Raw genomic sequence first — 21,144 nt, 5'->3', positions numbered from 1 at the left:
TCTGCAAAGAGAGCCTTAGAACTGGGATATCACAGTCCCAGGTCTACACAGCTACTCTGCCATTTTCAGCAAGCTTGGTTAACTCTAACCTGTTAGACTTTGAGTACAGGGGTAAACCGCCATTTAAAATATAGCGATGGTTGGTGCCTTGGAATATATCAATCAAAAGTAGTAACAGTAAAGCTAATCAGCTTCTCCACCGCTTAGTCCAGTCAGCTGTTGTAACTGTACTAAATAAAATAGTAGATAAGATGATTATCTGGACCTGAATATCCTGACCAATCTTATCCCATTTTTCCCGGTCGTATACTCTCTTTGAATTTAATACTCTATTTCACCTAGGCTGTAGATCCCTTCTGAGAGAATTCCACGGTAGTCAGACCCGTAATTATCATGATATAGTTAGCATTGGATCAGTCTCGCGGAGTCATCAGTCACAGTGAGATCTATCATGGATAATTATCCTGGGTTGTGTAGAGCCCAGTATATCAGTATATCCCGTGGTAAGTACTATTAGAATCAATATATCTGAAAGAAATTAATGAGCTCATCGGCATGTTTAATAAGGCTGGGAGTAATCGGCTGGTAATTCTATACCAGATATTAGTAATTAGAATCCCCAGCCAGAATCAGTTTCATTATTCTGTTTGTGCTATTTGAATGTTCCTCAATAATCATTTAGATTGTGTCTAGTAGTTGCTAGGCATAGTAGTTGCTAGGCACTAGATTTATAGATTAGTTAAAGAAGCGTGGTAAACGGGATATAGATCAAGAAGACGAGATATTGGATATTTGTTATCCAGATTTTGACCGCGACCAGTTCAGGGTGATTGCAGTGAATCTGTCGATGTAATAATATTAACATCCATTTATTAACATAAAGCAGACTGCGGATCTGCGTAGCTTCCTCAGTATAAGTAGGGCGGTAGAGCCGCCATACACTGTAATTAACGTGGATACGGTACGCGGAGATTAGAGATTCCTAGATTAAGAGATCAAGATTTGTCATTTAGTGGTCATTTATGAGGGCTTCCATTCCTGCCCTAGATTTCATGATATTCAACTGTAGAATACGGATATTGTGCAAGGTCACTTAGAGAACCGGGAATCAAGGAGCTTCTGACACCTCCAATCTCCAGTGGGATGTTCCTCATTGCAGTCTGAGCACCGGGGTCTTACCCCGGGAAAACAGTAACATTAATCATAGGGTCCGGCGCAGTGTCCGCAGCGGACCCGCTCCGTACATAACCAGGCGAGATAGCCAAATTGTTGACAGCGACGGCACCTCTTTCATTCCACCCGATATGGTTCCACACTCCCGATGTGTCTCTGTCCCGCCAGAAGCCCATTATTAAGAATAATCTCAGCGGCTTCCAGGATATTTAGCTAGATTCCCATCATTGCGGAGCGCCCTACAGGAATTTCTTTCCTCTTCAACCACGCAATATCTTCAATCTGGTATCCTTTTCCCGCTAGGTCATTTTCCTATATGATCTTTTCAATGCTATCTCCTTTTTTCAGTCCACATCGAAGTCCCCAGTCGGGATACGGTGTAATACCACTCCAAAGCAAGTTTACAAAATTTGTCTCATTGCCTAGCTCTCCCAGCCACTTGGGGTTGTTTCAGGCTGTGGCTGCCAACTATTCATCTTTGAACCAAATGACATAGCCTGTTTTGGTGGTCCCTATTCCCGCAACCTCAGTGTCCTTGATAGCTTCCGCATGCAACAGAGCTGCGCGGATACGCGTATTAGCAATATCAGTAGGCAAATACCTCGTGATTAGCACATTGTCTCCGTTATCTGCGTCTTTTGTCGGGCGTGCTGTGCTGATCCAAATACAGTTCAGTTCCTTTCAGAGTCCGGGGCATTCTCTGTTCAGCCTCTCCGCCTGCCACTTCAGCTGCGACCGCGGCCCATGTTCTGGGCTGAGAAGAGGCTGCCCAGGTGTCAAACCATACTTACAGATCGTGGACTTCCTTAATTAGCTGTATATTCTGGTTTTAGAGACTTTGCTGTTCATTCCGAATTTGCTGTAGCTCTTGTTATATCAATTCAATGATCATGCTTTAGCACTGGTTGATATCCTTCAAATTGTTGATCACAGTTCCCACTACTTTAATTATAATTGTTGTTTTTCAATCCCCAAAGGACAGGAAGTTGACTGCCGGGATGGTCACAATTTTAGTTTATGCCCGCGTTGCTCATCCCTTTCTCCTAGTAGGAGGCCAGCTTCATCCCTGTCACCTGTAGAGTTTTCCGGAGTCCTCGAGGTTGTTCTCGGGATCACCCGCAGGCGGAACCGCCATCAGGCCGCGATTAGTTTCCGCTCGCCACACACAACACAACCGCGATTTCAATTGACGACGGTCGATTTGGTATCAACCCTCTTTTCTTACAGTATTCCTTCTCCCGCTCTACTGATCCCTGCCACTCCGGTGGTTTTTTCTAGAACTTACAAGGCTTCGGATACTGGTGTCACCAGTTGCACGATTGTTTCTGCGACCCCACGTGTAGCCACGCTAGGCCTAACTTGGAACTACTTCAAAAGGATGGTTTGTGGGGATATACTAGTGTACTGTAATGACATGTAATGCATATGATGGCACTTAACGGCATGTCTAAAATGTGTAATCGTGGAAGCACAGAGATTAATAGAGAGTACCATTTGTACAGGATCTTGCACAATTACCATGCCTACCCCAGAGTCTCCATATTCTTTCCCAAACCCTAGCCTTTCTACACTAGTCTCTATACAGTCAGCCGGGCACAATAGTGCTCTTGCCAGTGATGGACATGTTTTATACTTTAATGACCTTACTTATTAATCTTCCAGTAGTACATGTAAGAGAGATACTACAATCTAGAAGCTTCTGTGTCCAGGCAATGCTACAACAGGGGCATCTCACTGTTGCTTTTCGACTTTCTTTTTAAACAGACTGTCAAGTTGCTATACTGCTAAAGATAGCACAACAATAGTACTACACCTATCACCATCGAAGATCCAGCTTATTTGCTCTATGACGAATTGCGGCACGTCTATTTTGAAAACCGCTAAAGCTGCCGAATGCAGTAAGCAGGCGGTTAAATATATCCGCTCCAACCTGCGGGTCTAGAGCGCCGCAAACTCGTGTTGGAAGAGCAAGATTAATCACACCAATCATGCTGGAAGAACTATGCGAATATCTTCTCGAAAAGCCTGACTTATACATAGACGAGATGGCAATGTTCCTCTGGAATAAATTTGGCCTGTAAATAGCAACCAGCAGCATAAGCAGGGCGCTTTCCTTGGTTGGTTAGTCCAAAAAAACAGTTTAACAGAAAGCAAAAGAGCAGAATTCTGATCTATGCAATGAATATATCCATGACATATCTGAATTTAAGACATACCAACTGGTGTTTATTAATGAATCTGGATGTGACAGGCGGATAGGATTCAGACGCATGGGCTGGGCCCCTAGTAGTATTGCACCAGTTCAAGTACCTAGTTTCATCGCGATTAACATTACCAAATTCTCCCTGCATACTCCTAAGATGGTATTGTCTTGTTCCACATCTTCAAACGCACAACAGACGCAGTTGTCTTTGAGGAGTTCATTGAAGATCTCCTTCGGTACTGTAGGAAGTACCCAGAGGAAAGGTCCGTGCTTGTAATGGATAATGCTGCATTTCATCATTCCGAGTAAGTAGAGCAGTTATGCTGCGAGAAGGGGGTCAAATTATTATTCCTACCGCCGTACTCGCCTGATCTGAACCCAATTGAAGGGTCCTTTGCCGAGCTGAAGGCCTTTATAAGGCGATATTGGTACCTCTACGAGGAAGACCCTAGTCAAGGCCTTGAAAATTATCTCGCACAGTGCGCAGATACAGTGGGAGCTCGAGAGAATAGTGCCAGAGTCCATTTCAAGCATGCGGGTCTAGTAATAGATGAGGTACGATGAAGAAATATCTTCAACATGTATGAAAAACATCCACAGATCGGCCGCTAAACTACAGTAACAATAGTATTAATGCCTTGCCATGGACACTTGTTACCTTTTCATAACTGGTATGCGGTTGCAAATGTCACACTCCATCATGCAGATACATGCCACGAGAGAAGTGAACCGTACCAAGGTGCGCTTCAGGCGCTACCCCAGAGTCTCCAGATTCTTTCCCGATCCCTACGTACGGCGGGTCGGGCAACGGTACGGAAGATCATTCTTCCCCGCTCAGCAACCCAAGATCTCCCGTTGAGTAGGAGTAGATACCCAATTAGTCTCCATCCAACTAGTTGAGCGCTGCGCAGTTTGGGATGGCCAGTTTCCCATTGCTCCCGACGGAGCTCCTATTAATGGTATTCAAGCTTCTACATTGTCTGGACGATGTTGCATGTCTTGCGTAAACGTGTAAAGCCCTACACACGGTCTACAATCGATACAAAGCTACTATACTTTGGTCCATAATTGTACCATCTCCAGCCTCGCACCTTTTATTCTGATGCTGATCCCAAATAGCGGAAATCCGACTACCACAAATATGATCATTCTCTGTGTCTATTGCATGATAGGATGTATGGGGCTGAAGGGAGCTCAGCATGCAGACTCCCAACAGAACCACTTCAACAGATTGATGCTTGGATGTTGGGAAATTACTCTGAAGTTGACCTCGACGACCAACCTCAAGCCACCAGCAAGCAAGTGACAGATCGGCATCTTAGGTACTTAGCTGGTGGCAACAGACAAGCTGGCTTCGACTAACATATCTGGAACATTTCGAAGACTACCGTTCCGTCCTGTCATTTGTCGATCTGGAATCTATGACAAGAGAGCAAGAGCTGAAATACGCCCTGGCGCTGCATTCCGATCAGAAATGTGTGATTACAGGTAAATTAGACAGACAGGTTTCAGGCCGGCCAGTTCCTGTTGTTGCCAAAGGAGAATTCTATCGGGCAGTCATGGCCCGCTTTCTGGATACCAAAATGCTACAATTTGCTACCTTGTGCCGATCGTCGAAAAGCTCTGATAAGCTTTATACAAACGTTCTGTCTATGTGGTCTGATAACCCGACTCGCACCCTGGAAGAATCGGTTCAGGTCCTGGAAGTTTTTGATTTTGTATCCAACTTCATGCTTCTACATATTCTCCAAGACCCCAACACTCTCTTGGATTGGGCAGTATCGTCACGCACAGACGATGCCTTGATATTGGATCATGATGATACACTACTCTGGAATTGGATGACTCTCTTGTCACGCCTTCAGCCATACTTGTCGCCTTTTGACATCCTTGCTGCTTTCAATATGGATACATTAGACCATGAATCTCTGCAGTACTCCATATCGCTGCTTGATCTCGATTCAAATGGCCCCGACCCCCCTGGGATGGATAAGATAGAGAATGAAGTGTCCTGCAAGCTGGAAAAAAACCATAATGTGGCTGGTGATGTCTGGAAAAGGTACCGCTACCACGGCTGGAGGAATGGAGTCAGGGGTGTGTCATTCAACGAGGATTTTAGTGGCAGGAGTTTCGCAAGCGAGGTAACAGGGTTCAAGGGCTACGGTCGCAACTGGTGGGAGTTGATGAAGCAAACACGCGATATTGTACATGTACCACATGTCTTCAGATTCTCTGTACCTTCTCATTACCTGATGAGGGTTTCCACGCATGCTGAAGACATAGATCACATTCATTTCATCGTTACTGAAGATGATCTTTCACAGCTGAATTGAGAATGGAAAAGAGCTCTAATACTACAATACAGAAAGAAAGTTCGTCATCTTTTCGTGCTCTGTACTAGAAAGCCGAAGGTTCTATCAGGTAGCACTTGATCAGAACACCGCTTGCTGGTAGGCGTGTGGACATCATTTTACAGTATCTTGCACAATTACCATGCCTTCCAGAGCCTCCAGATTCTTTTTCAATCCTATTGTTATTACACTAGTCTGCATACGGTTAGGTGATAATATCAATCTTCTCGGCACTCATGGACACGTTTTGTAAAATTGATACTTTACTTCTTGACCTTACAGTACAGTAGTATTCATTTTGCGAGTAAGCACAGTACAACCGCGGCAGAGGGGTGGTAGGAGGCAGGATAGAAGCGAGCGGAGGGGGGAGGGGTACGGCGGTTCATAGCGGCCATCGGTCGACATTTTTATGATTCTTCGTCGGACTCGGAAAACTTATACTGCATTGTAGCCCGTGCTGTCGATGCAACGGCTTGCAGTACAAATCAAGGTGGTCGCCCAATATCAGGGAGGGCGTCCTGTCTCGGCCGTCTCACCTCAAGTTAGTGAGCGAGTCCGTTGTCTTGTGATGAAATTAGGATGGAGACATAATCCGCGATTTAATCACGGCAGCAGAAATATCACGTCCGCATGTTTCTATGGCACAGATCGGTATCTGGGGACAAACGCTGGAACGAATGGTCGGTCCAACTGCGGCGATGTACGGTACGGAGTATCCTTCGGGTTAAATGCACGTTTGGGAGATCGACCAGCACAACACTGAGATTCCACTTCATCATTTCTCTGGGCCGCTCCCCAATACCTACCAATGGAAGCGATTGTCGAGTCTGTCCGTCGGATTGGCCGCCAGCAGGGTCAAAATGCCTACTATTGTACATGCTATACCCTCCTGAACACCTGTCAGGATCTCGTCCTCGAGACGTCGAGCAAGCTGCTGGATCTTTACTATTCCAACGACTTCGAGGAGCCAGAGTCTGTATCCGTGATCGCAGATGACCTTCGCAACGACATACATCCCTTGATCGCCCGAGAACGCCGCGCACGGTCACACTGGGGCGAGTTTTTCGAGTCAAACAACTGACGTCTGTGGGACGAACTACTTCATCTACGGACGGATATATGTGTGTACTGCGATATATATATGTATACATACGGGAATACAGGCTCGTCGCTCCCCACCATTTGTCGCTGGCCCGTTGATTACGTTAACAAACTAACGTAATCAACGGTCGGACGGGCCATCTGGTAATACTATACAAAAGATATCTTTTTGAACACATATTTCTACCACCCAGGTCTAGAAGAATTACATTTCTTCTATATAGAGTCTAAATAATATAAGAAATATCTATATGCCTTCCAAAAATAAATATAAGTTTATCTATAGACTTATTATATTACAATACCTGTATTATATATGTATTATATAAGAATTTGAGTTAAGTATAAAAGTAAAAATTTTAAAAATCTTAAAAAATTGAGGGAATATTTATTCTTGTATATATATAATCTATCTACGAAGTTAGAGCTTCTTAGAAATAGTATTGGTTGTTATATATTAGAATTAAAAAGATATCTTTTATATGGGATCTCAGGATGGCCCGCCTGACCGTGTGGCCCGTCCGATCGTTGATTACGTTACTTATGGGGAGCTGACTAATATAAAACAATGTGCAATGAGGGACTAAAGTTGAGGTTGTGCCAGAAATCAGCTACAGCCACTTCCCGAAGAATATCAGTATCGCGTCGTTCGTTTGAAGTTCATAGAGCGTAAGGAACGCTTCTTCCATGTAGTGGCAAAGTTCGTGTAATCCAAAATATGAAAGGGAAGGCTGCTCTCCAATTTGTTTTAGTAGCCTGTTTGAACTCAACGATCGCTCCTACGTCGGAGATTGTAGCGTGAACATCTTGTCCTCTTCACCTGACATGGTTTTGGACTCTCGGAATTGCCTGATCCCTTCGATCTAGTATGTGAGCTGGAAGTGCGCTCCAAAGGTTGGGAGACCTGAGTTTGCAAGCCCTTTAGTTCTCTATAATAAGCTGCCTGGAGGTTTTCCTTCTTTCTGCCAGGAAATTTGGCGCTTATTTGGTTCCACGAGTATCCCGTATCTCTCAACCGTACGAGATATCGTTTTCTCTCAGAGGTAAGTCGGCCTCTAGCTGCAGAGACACCCCTCTTCCTGGTGACTCTGGGAAAATTTGCCGGCTTGGATGTTGTATCAACCGCCCCAAGGCTCATTGTTATAGTCTGAAACAGCTGGCCATCTAGCACTCGAACTGTAGAAGTCCCAGCACGAATGGGAATACGTTGGGCTTCTCTGATGTCGATGGACAGTATATTCCCATCTAAGCGCCACGGCCCTCGGCTCAGTGGGGCATGGCAACATGTCTGGTCAACAACATGCCCTTTGGTAAATGGAATACGAGGTTGCAGTGTTCGTGGTGAAGTGGTCGATATCTCAACGTGTGAAAATTCCACATATTTCTTCTCCGACTCGGTCGAAGTTGGGGATTTAGACATGGATATTGGGCGATCGCCTTCCCTGGCGGTATCAATCGCAGGGTCTATACCCTTCGTCTTGTGTGAGAAATGCGACTCTGCATTAGGACTGAGTTTGGATGATCCTTCGTCACGCCTCCCGCCAAAAGCACGTTCCCCATATCTTCCAGGGCTCGGGAGTGATTGTGCATCAGCCGATGTAGTATAGTCCTCATGAGTGTCATCCAATGGATCAAGAACGTCTTCATCATCGTCAGTGGCAGTGCAATGATCCTTATCAGATACTTCGGACATAGACCTGACCGGCGTTACCGGTCGATGCGGGCTGGGATCTAAATATTCGTCATCAATACCATGGCCCTGATCATTTAGAAAAGGTGCATCGGTTAAGCCGGGACTCTCATGTAAGGGGAATAGTTCTGATCCGTGCCGGTCACTTCTCGGAGAATGGAAGTCAGAAGCAGTGATGTCGTGGAGGTGGAAATTATCCGCTAATACTATAGTCAGAATTGGAAATGTGGCAGGAAACAGATAAAGTCACAAGTCTACTACTAGCTTAATGGTCCACAACTTACCCTCAAGCATAAAACGATCTTGATGTAGGCTATTTCTGCATTGTAGAGTTTCATCATGGAAGCCCCAATCTTCCAGTGACGATCGGTTGACGGCGTTTGGAGGCGCGAACTCCGCTAGGGTAAGCGGTATTCCAGGCTGGAAGTCATTGTTCTTAGAAATACCTTCTAAAGTGTGTCGCGCATGCGCCTGGTCTGAAGAAGGGGAGAAGCACTGCCGTTCGGGGGTTGGGGGGGCTTCTCGAGACTGTTGACAAAATGACACGTGATCAATGTCTCTATCCACGGATGCTGGAGCCAATGCTGGTTCATCCAGGGAGTTGCGCCCTGAAGTGTTTCGTTCGATAGTTGACTGATTCGAGATGGAAGCAGCATCGTCGTGACCGTTGTCAGCCATTGCTGTCCCAACAAGCTCGCGACCTATTTGTGGCCCAGGAAATGGGCCATGAAATGAAGTGCGGTCCTTATCAGATGTCGCGCTGCAACTATCGTTGGTAGGCTGGACCTGCGGGCAATGAGCTGGATGAGCGATCAGCGCGTTGCATTGAATGTCTAGGCATGTTGACATACCGTTATCTCTACAGCATAGATCGAGGTTGTTCCTGTCGGAAAGGTTGTACGGTTCCATAACAGGGCTGGCCGTTACTTTGATGGACGGCTGAGGTATAATTGTATGAGCGCTGGGAGTAGACTTGGTACATCGCGGGCTAAATCGCTCTCTTCTGGAGTATCGATTGGGGTTCGAGTTGGGTCTATAGAATAGGAAGGCGCTCATATTGTCTCTTAAGTAGACGGAAAATAAAAACCAAATCACAGACACCGATAGAAAAGCGAAGGCCCTTCGCACTTTTTGTATGTGTCAAACACTTCCTGGACCCATTCCGACATTGCTGAGTCGGATCTGCTGAAAAGGCCGGTTCGCACCCCTTCCAATTTAGCCTTACCATGATAGCGACGCCTGATTCGGCGTTCTGCAGTTCCCCGAATGGAGTGCGATAGATTCTGTTGCCGATGCTGGACTCCACAATTGGTTAACGCCCCGTAACTGGGGTATTTGGAATTGCCCGACGGAAATATGCATTCTGAAGCTGGAGTAGCCGAGACCCTTATGAATGGGAGGCAAAATCGCCATAAACGGCTGCTGCCGGAAGCGCGTATATGCAAGTCGGATCCATTGACCGTCGGGAGGCCAGAGTACCATACAATGGCTTAAATCGCCTTATTAGGGAAAACAGAGCCTAATCCGGCGATGGTTGCATCACCGCATAGGGCTCATGCCAAAAGTGGTAAAAGCAGATCCTCTACTGCTGGATATGGCCAGACAGAGGTCCCACATTTCGGCGCCCCGATGACTGCATACAGCAAAAACCACATCAGGACGTGAAGTCCAACCCAGCATATAATGTGTCACGCCGAGAGAACAAAATTAGAGCGGGTTCTTATGCTGCGGAATGTCTGACATCCGCGTGCACTCGACGGTCTTCTGGGATGAGGTGGCAAACCAGCCCCTGTCTCAGCCGGACACCAGCGAATGCAAGCCAATCAAACTAAAATCCACAGACGGCATCGACCACGCATCTCGCCCAGGGGGGAGATGTGGTCGGTAATGGGATCTGGAATGCGGACAAGACTGGAACGACGCGTATAAAGAAAGCGGCGCAGTCTCAGATAACTGTGAGGACAAGCTCAGCGAAGCACGCTGAAAGACGGCGGGAATGGCTTGTGGTAATGGAGCACATGTATGACATACGGTATATAATAGGTATTCTGAACAAGTAGTCAAACCCAGGGACGTCATCGCATTAGTGTAGGCATACCAATAAGGGTACGCAGGTACGGACAAATGCCGATGGGCTCAGGCTAGGAGGCGAATCCTCCGGTCGGGTGGCACCGGTCTGCGGAAATCACACAGCAACCCGGCTGAGGATGGCTGAGGAGGATGGCTGAGGACGCCTTGGCGAAGGGTTGCGACGGTGGTAAGATTGAGGAAGAAAACATAACGTGACGGTTACGCCAGCGGGCAGGCCAGGGCTGATATAGCGGCAAGAGGTTTGGCGGTGAGAAGCGGCATAACCGCATCGGGCGACGCCGTTTCCGGAAGCGGCGGCCCCTAAAGGTGAATTACAAAGATAATAAGTCTATTAAGAATTATATTATTTTTTATATAGAAGATCTTATTATCTGATTTTTTAATAAATAAAGTATTATTATATTCTTTTTTATTATTATAAAATACTACGCGTTTGATGCCGCCGCCAAAGATGCCTTATATATTAAAAAATTAGCACAGATATTTTATTTTAAAATATTAGATAATAATAAAATATTCTTAATTAATAATATTACTAATTTATTATAAATTCTTAATTATAGTATTTATATCTGATCTACCAGATGACTAAATAACCGCTACTTATTCGTGATAGATTTTATTAAATCAGATATTATATTAATCTAATACATTGTAGATATTTACAATTTTGTAAACAGTCTTATTAAACTACTAGATTAGAAGAAGTTTTATATTTTTTATAATTTTTTAAAAATAATTCTATTAGCTACCCCCCCTCAGTATTCTAGAAACTAGATTTAATATATATAAAATTATCTATTTAGAAAGAAAGTATGGTTTTAAATAATATCTTCTTATATACTTCCTCGCCTAGGAGACCGTGTTGAGATAGTAATTCTATAAACTTAATTATATGACTGTGCTTAGACTGCCTACCAAGCGCCTCTTCGTGCTGGTTGCGCTGCGCGTTCCTAGATAGTAATATAACATACTTTTATTGTATTCTTTGCTTTCGTTTCTTCCGCCTGTAGCGTTCGAACATTTAATATATATAAAGCGGCTAATACTGATGATTTCCTTTCGTTCAGCTTACAGATGGCATAAGATGTAGCATGATAATCACGTGATCCACCGCCAGCACAGAGACTGCTTACCATAACATGCACAATCTCGAGCATAAATCCCCTCGTTCGGTTTGGATAGAAGCCAAAGTAGTCAGTAAATGCATGTCTACTACTAGTATCCTAAACACGCGCTTATCAATTGGTTTCAACATTGAAACCTAGGTAAGAGGACAGTTATCTCCACGAACGAAGAGCTACGTCGAGACTATGGCTTTCATCATAACATGGAAATGGTATGGAAGCAGGAGCTCTCTGATTATTGGATCTCAATTTTGGCTGACTGTAAGAGGTACGTCCAAAAGTGTGCTGTATCCGTTTGCCCATCAAGAACATCAGCCGTACCGATTCTGGTAACCCAGAAGATCAGACTCATCAACCGCTCATCCTCCGTAATACTTCTTTCTACAATGTCTGAAATCAAGGCCTCGAGCCAAAAAGCGGAGCCCTCATAGGTAATTTCCTTAGATTGCCCAGTCCATTAGGTAACTGGCATGCCTTTGGGCATAATACCTCATAGTGAGCGAGCCCATAAGGCCAAGAAAGGGAGGACAGGGGCGAAGGGATGAAAGCATCCAGGGTCATCCGCGGGACCTCCGATTCAATACACGAGACCCCTATTTTCCATAGTGGCCTTGATCATTCATCCCTGTCTGGCGTCCATTCTTGGTTACTCATTCCATTCCTGGTAAGAAATGTACTGATAACCTGGGCAACAGGGCCTAGATCCCAGGTGACAATGGGATTCAGTGTTTCTGGGCTTGTGCGACATAAGAGCGATGTGAATGAGGGGCGGTCTATTTGGATCAGAGCTCTTCCGGGTATTGTTATCCTGTAAGTTGGAAGGGCTGGCAGTTGTGCCTTGGCGTAGTCCTCTACTAGCCTGTATCAACGTTGGACAAGGAGATTTGTAGAACAAACGATTTTTGGATTCTGGGCTTGAGCAAGTAGATTGTTCATTCATGTAAGATAAACTTTACATCAATTAGCAGATAATTAATTGCATAAGGTAAAAAAAAAAAAAAAAAAAAAAAAAAAAAAAAAAAAAAAAACCTCAAGCGTTATATGTGATGTCAGAACCTCCTGCATGAAGGCGTCTTGATGTTAATTTTACATCATGGATGCGAGCATCAAGATTCAGGCATTGCTGTAGTGTGTTAGATTTCTTCCTTCTGTAATACTGGTACTACTTAGCGGCGATAATAGTTTGTCTAACAGTCTTCCTATGGCTGCAAGTTCAGTACTCCTGGGGTGAATGGATGATGCAACTCCGTCCATCTAAAAATATATATCTTCCCTAGCATGACTTGCAATTACATATTAATATTGTCCCACTGCGACTGATACGTGCTACTACTACTAAGAACATCAAGCGATTGTGAAATAAATTCTATCTATAGCTTTCAGGATACATACTATATATATACATTAGTATCACGCGCCTACACCAGCAAGTTCACCTGAGCAGGTTACACTTTTCGCCTGAAGTATATGTATTTCTGGAAGCAGTGAATCAGTTGTTGACCTGCATCTGCGGCCACGTTCCAGACCTTAAGATCCCTCCATTGCCCGAGCAATCCAGCCAATCTGCACTAATTGGGGACTACTACCATACCTCTTCAAACCTCACCTCAAGCCTCTCATAACGAGAACTGTCATGTCGATAAGAATCTACCAGACGTCTGATCATATCTAGAGGGGCAGACTGTGGTGTACATATGTAGGTGGGACAATCCCCCCTGATTCTGTGGATGTACAACCCCCAAGGAAGCCACCATCGGCCAACCCCTTCCAACATCCAGGTGTTGAGCCAGGGGGCGCAACCACCGCAACCCCTCAACCATATCAATACCCCTAAAACCCCTCTCACCTATGTTATCAACACTTACCGTCTTGTGTTCGTTGACTGATATCCTTTCACGGATTTAGCACTACTTGCGTCCGGAGTAACTACATCCCTACAGTCGCATTTTACCTAAGCAGCATGAATATGACGAGTCCACTCAGCCAGTCGACAGATCGTCCGCTGATACAGAAAGAGAGACGCACCGCATCTGGATCAACTCCTCTCCCCACAGTCCCTGAAGCCGCGTCCGTCGCATCAACTCCCGAACTGCAACAAGGGGAATTCAACCCGGCTGATGGAGCAAAGCCATCCTCTCCTTTTTATCGCCATGCCACACCATCACTAGCCATCGACCGACTGAAAAAGGCCGCCAAAGCGACAACGACGAGATACAGCCCCCTTGATCCCGAAGACCCGCCGACGCTTCACCGACAGCCAGTGGAATCTACAAGCCATCGTGAGTCGAAGCTCTGGGCTCAGAAGAAACGACGCTGCGGATGGATGCAGAGACTGAGTCGGAAGCAACGCATGGCGGTTAAGGCTACGATTGCCGTCGTGACAGTTGGAACCATGGTTGCGATCGCGCTGGGGATTACTGCTGCTGTTGGAGGGGCTGTGTGGAAGTCTGATACCCAACAGGTGGTGATTGGGAGATAGGTTGATGGCTGGTGGTCAGTCTGGTGTGGGTTTGGCATGCCAAACATGTGTGTAGGGGTTTAAGCCTCTCTCACTGATTGCTCCAGATACACAACGCGTGATTCGGGCGAACTGGAACTGCGGTGCAAACAGGCGTCATGGGCTAGGGATGATAATCAAGGGTCGGAAAGGAGTTGCAAAGGGTATGGGGTTGTCCTTCTGTGTACATGTGAGTGAAACGGCAGGGAAAACTTGTACATAAGTCGCCATGACACACGCTCCAGGCTGTGGATACACGTATGGCGTTGAATGGATGGACTTTGATAGACCTCTTCCAATCTTGCGAGAGGTGGAAGCAGTTGGTGCCTGACCCTGTTGGGGGCGGGTGCCTGGCTGCCTGAGTGGATGACACTAAGCTAAGCGGGAGTGCTCACGTGACGCACAAGAACTACAAAAAGCGATCGCGGGCGACGATCTTTCCTCTTCTTTTTCTTTTCTCTACATACATCGAAAAGCTTACACAGAGCCTGCCACGACCGTCGTCCAGCCTTCTCTACGGCGACGTGTTGCCTTCGGTCTACGGACTGATCGGCTCTGGAGAGTAATATTCCTTGATAGGAAGTTTGTCTCTCGTTGGGTCCTCTTCAGTGAGGGCGATGAGGGGTGAATGTCGATGACGGGATACATCTCATCTTAACAACAATGAATAATGAATTTGAATTTAAAATTTGCAATTGATTGCTGAATCAACAACGTATACCTGCATAAGAAATAATATCAGTAGTCGACTAGTCGAATTTCAGAACCAATTGGACGCCACACTTCGATTAATTGAACCTTCGATTAAAGGCAGGGAGAAAATTTGCGACTTGCCGCCGAGGTTCTGGCATGCGGACAGGGGGAGTAAGCCACGCGACGCGGCGTCCAAACTGACAGCCGAACTGGCTGGCTTCCAGTATTCACCTTCCCTGAGCTGTCTGCAGGCGTTGATGGCGTAATGGCTATCACAATAATCTAACCTTCCTCATCAGCCGGACGGCAGCTAGGTACGGGACATCGTGTGAAGCAGCCTATGACGATCTGGGACTTTGCGTGATCCAGGCATTCCAATCCCCTGTTTTCCGCGCGATCCAGTCCCAAGGAATGCGGACGGCACAATGGGATGGTGTCTCCTGCGACGACGGGGCCTGATGATGCTTTGCCCATGGGCCACAGGACCGGACTTCAACCATTCCTGAAGGCATTCTCCAGTCAACAATGTCCGGGGAGGGCTTTGTTTGTTGTACTGGCGGTAAGACGACAGCATACCAAAGGAAATGTCCTCCAAAGGGGTCGAAAATAAAAGGTGCAACAGGGTCCTATGATGCTGCAACCACGAGTTATCCAAACTGCCAAAGCCTGGTCTTTCTTTTATTCGGTCAGTCTTTGGTTACGTTCCTTCTAACTGATCTTCCCCTGGCCTATTGGCCGAAGTCATTCGTTGATTAAGATCTATTCGTCCCTGTATTCTATCGCTTTCGAAATCGATATAACAATTGTAATCTTCCGGCAAAATGAAGGGACTTCAAAGTGGAATATCCATTGCCATGCTGGCTGCCATGGCCAAGGCTTCACTGATCTCGGGAGAAAGTGGTGTGGATGGTGGCCAGGAGGCGTCGCTCCCGATCACCAATGGCTTTACGTCCACCGTGAATGAGGAGCATTCCGACGATCATTCAGTTGATGTGGACGCGAAGAACAAGGTTGTGGACGAGCATGCTCATCACGGCCACCACTGGCCTAGGGAGGAAATCAACCAGAAGGGCAGCGGAGATAGCAACGAACATTTCTACGACCCGCACACCAATGTGAAGTCGAAGACGGTGAACGAGTCCCACGAAGGCGACCATTCCGTTCATATCGATAAGGACGAGAGCGCTGTGAAAGGCCCTGCCCACGGCCACCCACACCACCACGCGCGGTCGGAGCCTGACCTGATCAGTGGTGAAAGTGGGATTGATACGGGCAACTCGGCATCGTTGCCGGTGACGAACGGTTTCTCGTCCACTGTCAATGAGGCGCACAGCGACGACCACTCGTCTAAGATCAACAAGGACAAAACGGTTGTCGACGAGGATAAGCACCACGGCCACCATGGCCACCACTGGGTGAGAGACGGCAAGGATTTGATCAGTGGCGAGTCAGGCATCGACACGGGCAACTCTGCGTCGCTGCCATTTACGAACGGATTTGCTTCCACCGTAAACGAGGCTCATTCTGATGACCACTCTACCGATGTCAACAAGGATAAGAACGTGGTTGATGTGGAGCACCCGGAGCACCCGAAGCACCCGGATCACCACCACCACTCGGTGCGAGGAAGCGAGGACCTCATCAAGGGGGAATCAGGCATTGACACTGGAAACTCGGCTACACTGCCGATCACGAATGTGTTCACCTCTGGTGTAAATGAGGCCTACTCGGATGATCACTCAGCGGACGTAAATGTGGACAAGACCGCTGTACACCCCGAAGGCCATGGCCACCACCACGGGGTTCGAGGCAGTGACGACCTTATCAAGGGAGAGTCAGGAATCGATACTGGAAATTCTGCTTCCCTACCGATTACCAACGGATTCTCGTCCTCTGTCAACGAAGCAAGCAAGGACGACCACGCGGTCGATGCCAACAAGGATGATACGGCGATCGTCAAGCCAGGACATCCTGAAAAGCACAACCGCCCGCACCACCACCCCCGCGGTGATCATGACGAACCCACTTTGATCAATGGCGAGTCTGGCATTGATACTGGAAACTCCGCCTCGCTGCCTATTACAAACGCATTCTCCTCCAATGTCAACAAAGCAAGCAAGGATGACCACGCGGTTGATGTCAACAAGGATAACACGGCTGTGGTTGAGCCGGGCCACCCTGAAAAGCACTACTGGCCGCACCATCACCCCCGAGGTGAACGGGAAGAGCCCACTCTGATCAATGGAGAGTCTGGCATCGATACGGGGAATAGTGCGTCTTTGCCATTCACCAATGTGGTCAGCTCCCAGGTCAACGAGGCTAGCAAGGATGACCATTCTGTGGACGTAGACAAGAAGAAGAGCGTGCTCAACGACGCGGGTCATGCGCACCCCGATCACCACAACTTCCCTCATCCCCATGTTCCACGGGATCTGATCTCCGGAGAGTCTGGGATTGACACTGGAAATGAAGCCGTTATTCCTATCACGAACATCTTCAGCTCTACGGACAATAAGTCCTACGATGACAACCACTCTGCAGATGTCAATGTCAAGGACACCGATGTTACCAAGCCCGAGCACGTCCCTCACCATCATCATGGGCGCGACTTGATCAAGGGGGAATCCGGCATTGACACCGGAAACTCAGCTTCACTGCCTTTCACCAACGCGGCGTCCAACGAAGTCAATGAAGTATCTAAGGACGACCACTCCACAGATGTCAAGGATAAGGACACTCTTATCAAGACACCCTCTCACAAGCATCCCCATCCTCACTGGCCCCGTGACTTGATAAAGGGTGAAAGCGGTATTGACACGGGTAACTCTGCCAGTCTTCCGATCACCAACAGCTTCGGATCTCAGGTCAACGAAGCTAGTAAGGACGATCACTCTGTGGATGTTAACTCTAAAGACACTGTGGTCAAGTCCAAGCCGGAGCCGAAGCCGGTTCCAGTGCCAGTGCATCACCCTCACGGACATTGGCCCCGTGATTTGATCAAGGGCGAGTCAGGAATCGACACTGGTAACTCTGCCAGTCTTCCGTTCACCAATGGATTCACATCCCAGGTGAATGAGGCCAGCAAGGATGACCACTCCGTGGACGCCGACTTGAAAAACACTCTGGTCGAGGACAAGCAGAAGCCCAAGGCGGTGCCGGTGCCGGTGCCAGCCCACCATACTCGCCCCCATCCCCATCTCCCCCGGGACCTGATCAAGGGGGAATCCGGAATCGATACTGGCAACTCTGCTAGTCTTCCCTTTACCAATGGATTTACTTCTCAAGTGAACGAAGCGAGTAAGGACGACCACTCTGTTGATACAGACACGAAGAATACTGTAGTCAAGACGAAGCCAGAGGCAAGGCCAGTGCCGGTGCCAGTTCCCGTCCATGGTCATCCTTACCCCCATCACCCACGGGACTTGATTAAGGGAGAGTCGGGGATCGATACCGGGAACTCTGCTACAATTCCAATTACCAACGCATTTAGTTCTCAGGTTAACGAAGCTAGCAAGGATGACCACTCAGTCGACGCTGACGTGAAGAACACGGCTGTGAAGGGGGTGCCTGTCCATCATGCCCGCCCTCACGATCACCGCCCTCGCGATCTGATCAAGGGAGAATCGGGCATTGATACTGGCAACTCCGCTAGCCTGCCAATCAGCAACGGTTTCTCATCACAGGTAAATGAGGCTCACAAGGATGATCACTCCGTGGATGAAGACATTAAAGATACGAGAATTGATCGGCCCGAGCACGGGCATTTCCACGGACATCCCCATCTGCCCCGCGACTTGATCAAGGGGGAGTCAGGAATTGATACGGGAAACTCTGCGACTATCCCTATCACCAATGTTTTCTCGTCGCAAGTCAACGAGGCGAGCAAGGATGACCATTCCGTGGATGCTGACTACAAAGACACCGTGGTGGATGAGCCTCATCGGCACCATCACCGCGCAGATGACAGCCTCATCCAGGGTGAATCTGGAATCGACACTGGAAACTCTGCCATTCTCCCGGTGACCAACGTATTCAGTCAGGACACAAATAAAGCTTCCAGTGATGACCACTCTGTCTCTGCCAACGTCAAGGACACCGACGTGGACGCTCATCATGAATCCGCTCAACCCCACGACTCGCATGACTCGCACGAACAACATGATGAAGGTGTTGATCCCATTGCTCACTCCAGCGAAGATGATACGGCTAAGGAGGTTGACTCATCAAGCTGTGCCTCACCAGTCATCCATGAAGTTGTCCACACAGTTACCCGCACGTTGAGCGGTGGTCCGAGTCGGAACACTGGGCTATCTGATCACGCAGGACATGGGGCGCCTGTCTTCAACGAGCCTTTCACAGGAGCCGCTGATGCTGTTGCTCAATCAACACCAGCCTACAATGCACCTGAAGTCGCCGCAGGAGCCGCACAGTCTACACCCTTTTTCAATGCCCCGGCTCAGCCTACCGGGCCCAGCATCGAGTCCATTCCCATGTACAACGCACCTGCCGAGTCCACCCCAGCTGCCGCCCCGTCTAACCCCGTTTACAATGGCGCAGCTTCCATGGCCGATCCCACTGGTGTATCAGCCCTATACAACTCTGAACCCTCGGAACCAGAGCACGGCCCTGACGCCGTAGCATCCTCTGCTGCCCAACAGCCTGTGGCTATGAGCTCCAACGCCGCAATGGGCCCTGCTCCCACTGACCCCATACCCGGCAACCTGGATACTGTTGCTTCAACCATCACCATCCAAGAGGCCTCCACCTTCCACATGATCCCCGTCTACGTTCCCGCACCAACTGAAGCCTTCCGTGGAGCAGCGGACGCTAGCAGCCTTGGTCTGCCTACACCCAAGCCCAGCGGTGCTGCCGCCTTCGAGCCATCTTTCCGCTACGACTTGCCGGGACCGTCCTCCACCCCGAACCCCTCGACGAACAGCATCATGTTTACCGGCGCAGGCGCACAGGTGGCTCCGGCGCACGGTTTCTTCCCCATCGTCACCGGTCTGGTTGCCCTTCTGGCCCTCGTCTTGTAAAAGCCATGCAGCAGCAGATTATCCGTGGATCTCTTATTCCTGAGAATGTCCCATACATTTCATGTCATTCTTTTGCCTAATCATCTTTTTTTCGGATTCCTTCGTCCATAATCCGTGTCACTCGCTTTCAGCTATAATTAAATTGCATGTATCTTTATCTTTCCATTTTCAGTATCAATGCAACCATGCTTGTTGTTCTTCCACCTCCAGTCGTACACGTAGCTCGTGCTTCTATGCATTATCTATATAACCTAGTAGGTAGCTAGGCCCCCTTGCATAAACTAACTTCATCGCTTACTATGATGTGTATGCATGCTGCAGATCCACCCATATGGCCCATACCAACTGGCGGTGTGCTGCAGCAAGAATTCTACTGTGATATTGGGGCCGGTCTGAGGCACTTGCGTTAGTTCAGCATGTCCTTTAGACTACCAGTTAATATGTCACAAATAAAGTGTGTTTAAACATAATCTATGCTGTGGTTGATAGCAAGACGAGTTATAACGAAAAGGAAAGAGACTAATACAATAAAGAAGTGAGAAATGAATGAGGACATGATTGAAAATATGAGTCGAGAATATCTCAATAGCGAAGCAGCGACTTTGTAGGTTAGTACTAGATGATTGACCGCTTAGCGCTTGATGAATATAATTGAATGACTCGTGAGGCTCGATTTTCTTCAGCCAGCCACATTTTCTATGTTTCAATACTCGGGTTATTGATTTCGTGGCACAATTTGTTGGTGGATACGAGATCCGAGTTGGCACGCTACAGTGTGCATGCATGCGTCGAAGCTTATCCTGAATTTTGAGTGCGAACACAGGTCAGCACATATGCCATATATGGTTTGTTCAGATTTATACTTTATCCCGGACAGGTATATCCGTTTCTGTTCAATCTATCAGATCTTAGAGAATTAATGATAGTCTTTGTCAATACGGATATATAGCAACAGATGTTTTTGAAAAGTTTGACATAGGCTGCCTTACGTATGAAAGGTCTGTCATGGCTCGTCATGCCAGCTGTGGTGGGTCATTGAACTTCGTTATGCATAAGCTTCGACTGTCCAACGGTGCAATGATTTGTTCTTGGTGAGCTGAATGTTGCAAGTCGGAGAATATTCTATCCAATTAGCCTTATCTTGATGCCAGCGAATATCCTGATCTGGGCGTGCTAGAGAGC

General features: G+C 47.5%; 9 protein-coding genes across 9 annotated transcripts, besides 3 other annotated features; 6 read left to right on the top strand and 3 right to left on the bottom strand.

The window, feature by feature from the left end:
- Window positions 1-1,009: 1,009 nt before the first annotated feature.
- An04g07600 (uncharacterized protein) lies at window positions 1,010-1,349 on the bottom strand (the record flags this gene model as incomplete). Its single annotated transcript, XM_059747653.1, has 2 exons — window positions 1,010-1,043; window positions 1,180-1,349. The coding sequence occupies 2 exons, from the start codon at window positions 1,347-1,349 to the stop codon at window positions 1,010-1,012; spliced, it is 204 nt and encodes a 67-aa protein (XP_059600643.1).
- A 1,670-nt stretch (window positions 1,350-3,019) lies between these two features.
- On the top strand, window positions 3,020-3,653 carry An04g07595 (uncharacterized protein; the record flags this gene model as incomplete). The annotated part of the gene is made up of 2 exons (XM_059747652.1): window positions 3,020-3,109; window positions 3,321-3,653. The coding sequence occupies 2 exons, from the start codon at window positions 3,020-3,022 to the stop codon at window positions 3,651-3,653; spliced, it is 423 nt and encodes a 140-aa protein (XP_059600642.1).
- An 896-nt stretch (window positions 3,654-4,549) lies between these two features.
- An04g07590 (uncharacterized protein) lies at window positions 4,550-5,709 on the top strand (the record flags this gene model as incomplete). Its single annotated transcript, XM_059747651.1, has 2 exons — window positions 4,550-4,678; window positions 4,720-5,709. The coding sequence occupies 2 exons, from the start codon at window positions 4,550-4,552 to the stop codon at window positions 5,707-5,709; spliced, it is 1,119 nt and encodes a 372-aa protein (XP_059600641.1).
- Window positions 5,710-6,587: 878 nt separating this feature from the next.
- Window positions 6,588-6,808, top strand: An04g07580 (hypothetical protein; the record flags this gene model as incomplete). The annotated part of the gene is made up of 2 exons (XM_059747650.1): window positions 6,588-6,599; window positions 6,632-6,808. 2 exons carry the CDS (start codon window positions 6,588-6,590, stop codon window positions 6,806-6,808), a joined length of 189 nt encoding a protein of 62 aa, XP_059600640.1.
- Window positions 6,809-6,952: 144 nt separating this feature from the next.
- Window positions 6,953-7,366: a mobile genetic element (Remark: Vader is flanked by 44 bp inverted repeats (IR).).
- Window positions 7,367-7,594: 228 nt separating this feature from the next.
- Window positions 7,595-9,574, bottom strand: An04g07560 (uncharacterized protein; the record flags this gene model as incomplete). Its single annotated transcript, XM_059747649.1, has 2 exons — window positions 7,595-8,718; window positions 8,803-9,574. The coding sequence occupies 2 exons, from the start codon at window positions 9,572-9,574 to the stop codon at window positions 7,595-7,597; spliced, it is 1,896 nt and encodes a 631-aa protein (XP_059600639.1).
- A 738-nt stretch (window positions 9,575-10,312) lies between these two features.
- Window positions 10,313-10,597, bottom strand: An04g07555 (hypothetical protein; the record flags this gene model as incomplete). Its single annotated transcript, XM_059747648.1, has 2 exons — window positions 10,313-10,471; window positions 10,550-10,597. The coding sequence occupies 2 exons, from the start codon at window positions 10,595-10,597 to the stop codon at window positions 10,313-10,315; spliced, it is 207 nt and encodes a 68-aa protein (XP_059600638.1).
- A 1,325-nt stretch (window positions 10,598-11,922) lies between these two features.
- Window positions 11,923-12,967, top strand: An04g07550 (uncharacterized protein; the record flags this gene model as incomplete). The annotated part of the gene is made up of 3 exons (XM_059747647.1): window positions 11,923-12,004; window positions 12,432-12,546; window positions 12,907-12,967. 3 exons carry the CDS (start codon window positions 11,923-11,925, stop codon window positions 12,965-12,967), a joined length of 258 nt encoding a protein of 85 aa, XP_059600637.1.
- A 729-nt stretch (window positions 12,968-13,696) lies between these two features.
- Window positions 13,697-14,595, top strand: An04g07540 (uncharacterized protein; the record flags this gene model as incomplete). Its single annotated transcript, XM_001402079.3, has 3 exons — window positions 13,697-14,015; window positions 14,302-14,423; window positions 14,479-14,595. 3 exons carry the CDS (start codon window positions 13,697-13,699, stop codon window positions 14,593-14,595), a joined length of 558 nt encoding a protein of 185 aa, XP_001402116.3.
- Window positions 14,596-15,747: 1,152 nt separating this feature from the next.
- Window positions 15,748-19,962, top strand: An04g07530 (hypothetical protein; the record flags this gene model as incomplete). Its single annotated transcript, XM_001402078.1, has 1 exon — window positions 15,748-19,962. One exon carries the CDS (start codon window positions 15,748-15,750, stop codon window positions 19,960-19,962), a length of 4,215 nt encoding a protein of 1,404 aa, XP_001402115.1.
- A 416-nt stretch (window positions 19,963-20,378) lies between these two features.
- Window positions 20,379-20,416: a sequence feature (Short protein (An04g07520, CAK38908.1) was converted to a misc_feature.).
- A 35-nt stretch (window positions 20,417-20,451) lies between these two features.
- Window positions 20,452-20,485: a sequence feature (Short protein (An04g07520, CAK38908.1) was converted to a misc_feature.).
- The last annotated feature ends 659 nt before the right edge of the window (window positions 20,486-21,144 follow it).

The sequence above is a fragment of the Aspergillus niger genome (assembly GCF_000002855.4).
Source record: "Aspergillus niger supercontig An04".
Taxonomy (NCBI): Eukaryota; Fungi; Ascomycota; class Eurotiomycetes; order Eurotiales; family Aspergillaceae; genus Aspergillus; species Aspergillus niger.
The sequence above is the reverse complement of the archived record's forward strand: the minus strand, read 5'-3'. Positions and strand labels throughout refer to the sequence as shown.